General features: G+C 38.7%; 1 protein-coding gene across 6 annotated transcripts in view; it reads left to right on the top strand.

Annotated features, from left to right (window-relative positions):
* PIEZO2 (piezo type mechanosensitive ion channel component 2) overlaps window positions 1-9,449 on the top strand; it is a 378,661-nt gene that overhangs the window by 339,611 nt on the left and 29,601 nt on the right. For 5 of the 6 annotated variants that reach the window (XM_015595755.2, XM_015595757.2, XM_015595758.2 and 2 more), the window contains 3 exons: window positions 5,142-5,309; window positions 7,897-8,385; window positions 8,708-8,966. In XM_015595755.2, coding sequence (XP_015451241.1) covers window positions 5,142-5,309; window positions 7,897-8,385; window positions 8,708-8,966 — 916 coding nt within the window. The remainder of the gene's footprint in view (window positions 1-5,141; window positions 5,310-7,896; window positions 8,386-8,707; window positions 8,967-9,449) is intronic. The other variant, XM_015595756.2, reaches the window with a different exon arrangement.

Genomic DNA, 9,449 nt, shown 5'->3' with positions numbered 1-9,449 from the left:
TGGGCTGCATTCCCATGGCTGCTTTAAAAGCCCCTGGATTACCCCCAGTCATATTCCATATGCTGAGCAAGGCACCAAGGTCTGGTGGACTATTTATCCTTCACAAATACTGAATATGTTAAAAGATGAAACAGGAGAAGGAACTGAGACTATTTTATTGATACCAAGATATCAAACCCAAAATAGATAACTAGAAGTTGAAATTGCAACCTAAATGGGGAGAGGTGGATAAACAAAAATTTACCTTGAAGTGCTATTTTTAACTGTTGCTGAATTGCTGTATTTGAGCTTCTCCAAGTGTGCCTGTTCTTTTGCTACCCAATAATTATCTATTTGGCACATATCTATATTTGCTGGTATGGAAGGATATTTGATATATACATATATGTATTTTACAAACCTCAAGTTTTAAAATAGTATGCATACTAAAACTGCATTTTTAGTTTTTAAAAATATATGTATTCATGCTTATATTGATTTAAATTTGATTTTTGTGCAGATAATATTCTGCATGGATATAACCCCTCTAGTCTCCCCAAAATAGGTATCGATTCTTTTAAAGTCTTTTGAAAAATAATATGACATCATATTTTTTCCTTTAATTTGGAAATAATTTTTGGTTATTGTAAGTTCCAAAGTAATAGATATATTTCAGCTATTATATATTTTTGTGAACATAAGAAACACTTAGGACAGAAACTCTTAACGTTTTCAAGGTCAAAACATTTATTTGCTAATTGAGATGCTGGTTAAGATGCTTTGAATTCCTAGAATAAAATAATTGATTTTTAGAACGATGTGCATGGTAATAAAATTTAATTTCTCATTCTGTTTCTACCCAAATATACGTACATTTCTCAATAATTAATTTCTGAAATCATTGCGAATATCGAAGTTACAAAGTGAAAATGTAGTAGTATTACGTCCTTGGATGGCAAGTGCTGACAGTGCCCCCTTGTGTATCTTTCTGAAAGCGTCCTGCAATCAACATTTTAGAAAGGGAAGCCTCAGTCTCCTTTGACCTACCCCACTGAAACAAAAAGTCATTGTTGTTTATATTTTATTTTTATTTTTTACAAACCATAAAAACTGTTCTATTTGGAGGCTGCCAAACTTCTTAAATGTGTTCTTCTTGCACCAATTCTCTCTGTATCTATAAATCAATTATTTAAATTGACTTATTTTCTCTTTAATTCATTTTCCTACTAAAACTGAAAGTCTCTTTTTACCCTCTTCTACTCACACTCCTAATATTCCAAGTTACTTCATGGTAGCTATTTCTTTCATAATGAAGGGAGACCGCATGGGCATGTGTGCAGAAGTGGACTGGTGCGTTGGCAGAGAAATCTGGGGAGGCAAGATTTATCTGAATGCAGTGAATATTCAAGATGCTGACTAATGCTGCTTCCCAGTTACGGGGGTGAATAAAGATGAACTGGGGAATCTAAAAGTTTTCAAACCACCCACTTTGTAACCTATTCATGACCAAACAACCATTTTTCAAAAAATGAGAAAATGGTTGGAGAAGAAAAATGCTGAGATACTCTAGATGTACATTTTCCAAAATATATTCTTTTTAAAAATATTTATTTATTTATTTTTGCTTACCATATGCAATGCCCCACTACAGTAAGCTTTGGATAGCACTGCTCTGCATATAATGAATATGGGCAGGATCTAAGGCAAACTATGTTTTCCTTCTTCGGAATTCAAAAATAAAAGGCTTCAGACAGCTCCAGTTAACTGAAAGTCATGTTCACATTCAGCTAGGAGTATTTCTCCCACAGAGTGAAGAATACAGTTATATACATGCATAGCATATAATTTGGTTATTGCATATTTGCACTGTTCTTCAAAAAAATATGCTGCCCCATAATGTGATTTATAATATTTTAATGATATTTTTACTTCCCTTCTTGCCTTTTTTCATAATTCAGAGATTTTTTATTGTTGTTGTTACCTGGATCCATAAGCTTGGCGAGTAAAAAGGGAAATGGATGAAATAACCTTTCTTCATTAATTTGCAATGACATTAACAGTGGTTTGAAACATTTTTTGCATGAACCTCTTTTGAAATTTCATAAAGCTATGTACTGTTTCCTAAGGGGAAAAGTGCACAGAAGTACAGTTTTTTCTACAAAATTTCAAGGATTTTACAAGCCTCCTGAATATCATACATGAATCTGGCTTGAGAATAGCTGCTCCAGAATCAAATTCTGAATCATACAAATCAAAGAGAACTAAGAGTACATTAGAAAGTATATTGAAAATAAATTGTCTATAAAATAAACATACATGACTCCTGTATTAGTAACTTTTAACTGCACAACAATTGACAATATGTCTGATTAAAAAATTACTAAAATTATAAGTCATAACTTAGAGAAAAATAGAAGAACCGTTTAAAAGACTGTATGCGTGATCAAAAGTTATCAGGTAGAAGATGTTTAAATCCATTGATTGCCTTTTAACAGGCTTTCAAAATATTGCCCTAATTTAAAAACGGTCAACCAATAAGTAAATTTACTAGTAGAAAACTAGTACTTTCAAATTATTATTATTATTTTAAATTTTAAACCTAAAGAAAAGAGAGATACAACAGGGTCCATTATGTCATTACATCTATGTCATTAGTAAATAAGTTTATACATGTGCCCTTTTTTTAATGGCTCAGCCACTTTCCTAGTTTCTTTGCTTTAGGAAACCCAAATCTCCAAACAATCATTTGTCTACAGTAGAGTCTATAGGCAGCCATGCCGATCACTGCCTAGAAGGGGTTTCGAATACAGAAGCTCTCTCAACACCCGTGTCATTAGGCAAGGTCTAGTGTCATCCCCAAGTGGAGATTTGCGTGCTCAGTGTGGTCCCACTCCCTTTGTGGAAGACCCAGCCGGGGTGAGGCTGTCCCACCTGCCACAGCTCTTGCTCTGGTATCCATGTCACCATTCTTTTCCTTTGGACTTACAGAAGATGAGGTTGGGGTGAGAACTTATCAAATAAATTTGTATTTCCTTTGACTTATTGGAATAGTCATTATTTTTTTCAAATCCAAATGTTAAAAAGCACCTATTATTTAATGATTATTTTATAAAATTAGAAATTATCTATCTTCCCCAAAAATAAATTAATTTAAATTCCTGATGTTCTAAGGAACATTCCTATATATAAAGGGACTGATTATCATTGAGAAGTATCACCTAGATGTTGCTATGTGACCCTGCAAGGTGACAACAACCATCTATTTAGGCTTGTGCTTTGAGCCTGTTTTTATAAAGCTCCTCCCCTTCTCTTTCACTTTTAAAATGGTCCTGGTTTGGGTGACAAATTGGTCACATACCTAATGACCCAATTATGTGGTGTCTGAAGGTGGGCCGATGGGACAATAGAACTCAACATGAGAATTAACAAGGTATAGAGCTTTAAGATTAGAACAAAGTTCTAATGCAGAAAATCTGAGCAGTGCTACAGGAAAGGGTGCACAGTGTCTTTCTACCCGCAAACTCCTAAAAGGCCATGGAGTTGCACCTCTAAAAATGTTAAATTGAATACAGAAACTCCAAAGATCCAGTTTTGTCATCTCATAAATGATGAAATTGGGACCCTAAAGAAGGGAATTGATTTATCTAATAGCCAACAGCAAGTTAATGTCCTCACAGAGACATTAATCCTCCCTGTGTTTATTCAATATGTTTCTAGTTTATCTTATTGTCATCTCCTCATTTTGTCCAGGGCATGACAACATCTAAAAGAATTAATGCCTTCTTTAAAAAAATCAGCCTCTGTGTCCTTATTAGAGACCATTCGATTGTTTACATGCTCATCCCTCTCATTGTTCTATCTGTCTTAGCCATGTAGCTGTGATATACACAGCAGGATGGCCCCACTGGAGCACCTGTGGGGTTGTGCAAAATCACCTGGAACCTGAAAAGCCCTTTAACTAGTTCTGTGAGTGCATGACTCAAATTCTCTGCTCCTCAACCCCTAGAGGTTGTTACATCTTGAGTGGTTCCATTTCTGCCTCACGATCACTGGCTGAGGACACCCAGCTTTGCATATTGGACACACAGTAGGCCTCCTAGTGCTGTCACTTGTTGATAATGTTCAGCTTAACAGTGTCAGCTGGGGAATTGGACACTCTATATCACAAAGACCTGCTCCCTTGGGTCAGCCAAGTCATTACTGCTCAGGTTGGAAGATTCGTACTCCAGTAGCCACCCTCATAGGCTCTTTACGGTTAAGCTATATGTCTGAACTAAAATCATGCCTATGCCATAACTCAATTTGCTTCTTATCCTTCAGTAGCATCACCCATTAGCGTCTCAGTCCTGAATCTCTATCATTTCCTCCCCAATTGTTGCTCCATTGGGGAACAAGAGCTGAGGATTTTAGCCAATGGTTCTCACCCTAATGACATCTATCAAGACCTAAAACATGATCCAGACAAAATGGAAAGTTAACAGACAAAATAAAGCCGCCATTGCTAAATTTCCTTTGTTGTTTTCTTTGAATCTTTTTATTTCACTTTTTTGATGTTGGTTTATATTTAATTGCATATCAAACTAGCATCTCTTCTACGTGGAAGGCATCTAGTTTGGCTTCACTGAAACTAGAAATTGGGGTGGAAAATTGTTTGTTGTGGTCATTCCTGACCTTCCCTCTCTCATTTCAGAGACTGTGTTTAAAAAATATATTGAAATCTTTTATATAAATTTTACATGAGCAGATATTTCTGCTTAAGCAATTTGGTTACAAAATGCTCTCAGTGACTCAGAGAGCTCTAAATAAAGCATAGTTTCCTTAATAAAATAACTCAGTTGCAAAGTTATAATGATATGAATTCTTCTCTGTGAGAGAAGAGTCGGGACTTATAATTATTCTATTTCTGTGTCCCACCCAGAGAATGACATTTCATAATTTATCACTAGCCAATATATTTTGTTAAATCCAGTACTGTTGTGTTTTATTGTCCTGCCAAACAGGTTCTTTCCTGTCCTTGAGCCCCGCTGCGGTGGTCATCGTCAGTGATGTTGATGTTGTGTGTGGTTTGCTGCATGGCAGTGTGTTAGTCAATTGATCCATGTGTAAACTGATGTACCACTGGTGTTTTAACACTGTGTCTCTGTAACTGTTTGCGCTGCTAGCTGCTACACTGAAGCAACCATGCTGTTCTCAAGGCAGTCTACCCTTGATGATTTAGATGGACCAGAAACTGTACCTAAAACAAGTGAGCGTGCTCGACCTAGGCTCCGTAAAATGCTCAGCTTGGATATGTCCTCCTCATCAGCTGACAGTGGCAGTTTAGCATCAAGGTGCTTAACTTGTGCATGCTTTGTTCCATAATTTTATCATCTTTCCCCCCTTTGTGTCATTGCAAATATAAGTTCTTGTGATATATGTTTTATTTTTATTTTTATTTTTATTTTAAGAATTTGCATGAATAACCAAAGCAAAACCACCACCCTTCCTAGGAAATAACTGGTCATTCCCAGGACAGCATTCTGTTAAACTAACCACTCTTTAGTTTTTGTCCGTTAGGAGCTTCTTAAAAACCCTTATTATAAACATTGTTCTCCATTCTGTAAGTATTTTACACTTTTCACTATCAAAGAAATAAGTATGTTTCTTCCTTGATTGAGAGTTCATGTAGGCAGTCCTCACAGAAGGAAATGTGTCAGGAAGGTAGAAAAATTATTCTCATGATTTTATCAAAAGATACATGCAGTAGGGAAAAAAATCAGAAAATCTGCCATGGTAATTTTTAGTTGACACAGAATAAATCTGCCCACATTTATATGCATAACTGACATAAAAGTCAGAATATATTTTACCATTTTTTAGAAGAACATTGTTATGCAGTAGAATATATCATATTTGTAGTCCATAACTTGTTTTGTTTGGAAAAGATTACTTTGGGCTCAAGTTTTCTTATTAAATCCTACCATAAAATAATAATCATCTAGAAATAAAATTATCTGCATAAAATCCAAAAGCTTTTTTGAGTTGCTTTTGAATGGTCAGCAGGGGCACAGAAGAATCTGCTACATTATGCTTATCCTGAAACCATAATAACCTAATCCAAAACTAATTTCAATTTTGGCAAACCAGAGGGTTGTTAACTTCTTTTTGCTGGCAGCTATATATCCTAATACAGTGCTGCAATATGCTGGAGCCTGGCAATGATGGGAATGCCTTGGCTGTTTGCGATGTCCTCTGGCAGACACATGCTATGCCATTCCACTTTGTTGATTCCTGAAGGTACCAAGATTTATTGAATCTCTTTGGGGCCAGACCAGATCCAATACCATAGAGAAAGTGCCTGCCATTGGATATAGAGTAACTAGAATTTAGAACTGGTATGGTGTGGCTCCAATGGTCTGAAAATTTCCCAGGGTGATCAATTTCATGGCTTTCCTAGGAGACTATGTCTAACTGAGGTAAGTCTTATCAAAAAGCTGTTTTTGGCTTGGCATTCCAAGAGCCTTCTATGAGATGTGCACATATAGGACCAAAACCCTGGGAATATTAAATACCTGAGCAGGAACCAAGAACACATACAAATCTAGTTCTTCAACCCAGGGCTCAGCCAAGGCTCATCCACTCATTCATTTATTCATTGACATGTCTATACCGGTGTTGATGACAAGAAAAATGGATACAATCTGTGCATTTGAGAATCTGTGTTTTTTGACCCTAGCTGTACACATATGCCATTCAGATAACAATGCATATTTCTGAGTCTATATCCACCTCTCTAGATAATTGTTGCCCCTCTCCCCTTTGGGGGCCGGCTGTGCCCGAGGTAGACAATATTAAAAGGCATGCCATAAATTTCACTGGTGTGGCTGCTCTATTTTCATTTTCAACTTTTCCTGCATAGATGTGGCAGGGAAAGTTAGAAGATAAAACACTAAATGAGGAAGAGAGATGCAACAGAAAAGAACAGGGTGCCAAAAAAGAGAAAGTGAAGATTAGGGTACAGAGCTTATGGCAAGTGCATGCTAGAAGGGGAGCTAGCAGAAGAAAATCAGTTGAAATAGTAGGGAGAAGAGAGAGCAAGAGTGAACCCTGAGGGTGAAGCAAGCAGCCCCAAGGAGACATCACACGACGGAGGAGAAATGGTGGGTATTTTCATGTGTAGACAAAGAGCTCAGTGGGAGGTGGTTGGGAGCTGGAGAGATGGTAAAAATTCAGTCAAATGTAATATACACCAATAAGAAAAAAGCAAAGGATGGAAAAACAGGGAAAAGAAACATATATTAAAGAAGTGTGCCATTGTTTATGAAGCATGCAGGTTAGCCAATATTTTATCATTCCTGTTCTCTTCTGGATGTAGGTGGGTTCCTTGCACAGGATTAAGAGTAGAGTTTATCTTGGTCAGCACCAACAGACCCAAACTGGCAAGTCTTCTCATTTCCATATGACCCTACTTAAAAAGAAATGTGTGTGTGTGTGTGTATATACACATAGTTATATATCATATGTATATATTTGATATATACACATATATTTGGTATATAATGGTAGGTATGCTATACTATTTTGATTTGGAGGTAAACATTGAAACCCATGATTGTGAATCTTAATACGATTTTAAAACCTATGTGCATAAATGGGTTTAGCAACTTGTGAGCCTTGTGACTCGCTCTGGTTTTCACTCAGGTGCTGCACTGTCAGCTTTTGCATTCGAGAGGCTGCTGTTTGCAGTCTCTGCAGACCAGACATGAATACCCTGCAGGAACAAAGAGGATGGAGGGCAGGGAGGGAAAATGGGGTGTTTAATTTTCTTACATGTCTTGATGTTATTTGGGAATGCTGGGAAGGTGTCTTGAGAATCAGGGGATTCTGAGGAACTGGAGGCTAAAACAAGGTTCTGTGCTGGTTCCTTTCTCCTGACAGCGAGCCCACACAGTGCACCATGCTGTACTCGCGCCAGGGCACCACGGAAACCATAGAGGAGGTGGAGGCCGAGCACGAAGAGGTAGAGGCCAAGCAGGACCTAGAGGCTGGGCAGGACGAGGAGGTGGGGGTCGGGGACATGGACGATGAGCATGGTGAGGTTGCAGTGGATGTGGGGCCCGAGGGGCCTGAGGAGGAGGAAGATGAGAAAGCAGAAGAGGCCGAGGAGACAGAGGAGTCCGAGGAGGCGGGTCTCACCCCGGACACCGAGCTGCCGCAGTCCTCTACCGAGGAGGGTGACGTGGAGGTCCCGCCGTCTTACAGCAAAGCGGTCAGCTTTGAGCGCCTGTCCTTCAGCTCGCGGGATGACTCCGCAGGCCCGAGCCGCATGGCTGTCAGCCCGGATGACAGCCGCTCCGACCGCCTGGAGTCCAGCATCTTACCGCCTCTGACGCACGAGCTGACGGCCAGCGAACTGCTGCTGAACAAGTAAGCGCACTGTGGTGTACATAGAGAAACTCTTCTATTAAAAACGCCCACCTAGATGCTTACAGCAAACAGACACAATTTTCATTACTTTTCATGCTCAAGTACGAAACAAACTTTAGTTCTATTTCCGACAGGTAGAACTAGCAAAAGCTGTCAATAGACACTGTGCTCACATTTCTTTATTTAATGTAATATTAGGTCGTTTTCACAAGGAATCTGGAGACATAGGAAGGGGGAAGAACAGAAAGGATCATGCAAAATGGAAATTAATAATTTTGGAGAAATTAAGACAAGTTTATTGTCACATTGTTTATGCTAACAGGATGTTCCATGATGATGAGCTTGAAGAGTCGGAAAAATTCTATGTTGGCCAGCCTCGGTTCTTGCTGTTATTCTATGCCATGTACAACACGCTGGTGGCCCGCTCAGAAATGGTGTGCTATTTTGTAATCATCCTCAACCACATGGTCTCTGCATCCGTGATCACCCTCGTGCTCCCCATTCTGATCTTCCTTTGGGCCATGCTGTCTGTCCCCAGGCCCAGCAGACGATTCTGGATGATGGCCATTGTCTACACAGAGGTAGGCCTTGGGTGGAACCTTAGGGCAAATCGCTTGGGCATTCACTCTAGGTGGGCCTGCCCTGACTCCCAGATAGTTTTACAAAAACAATCGGTTAGATGGCTATTCTTAGACAAATGACTATAACTAACAATTATCTAGTGCTGGTAATTTTATCTCTTTTCACATTTCACACCTCCCACAAGACAGCTGCTAATATCATCCCTATTAAACAGATAAGGATCCAGCTGTAGTGAGACTAAATAATTGACCCAAAGTTACCCAGCTGGTGAGTGTTGGGGCAGACTCCTGAAGCCTGATTGTCTGTCCTATGATATTAATCACTGAGATGATAACAGTGCTATGCTGAACCAAGCATAGTGCCTGGAGCCTGTGGATGTTCCGTGAATAGATACTGAAATAAACAATACAGTAAGCACTCTGAATATAGTTTGATGCAATATGTATATTTTCCATTTTCAAACCACAAAGCCAATTTCCCTA

The sequence above is a fragment of the Pteropus alecto genome, unplaced genomic scaffold (assembly GCF_000325575.1).
Source record: "Pteropus alecto unplaced genomic scaffold, ASM32557v1 scaffold146, whole genome shotgun sequence".
NCBI classification, from domain to species: domain Eukaryota; kingdom Metazoa; phylum Chordata; class Mammalia; order Chiroptera; family Pteropodidae; genus Pteropus; species Pteropus alecto.
The sequence above is the reverse complement of the archived record's forward strand: the minus strand, read 5'-3'. Positions and strand labels throughout refer to the sequence as shown.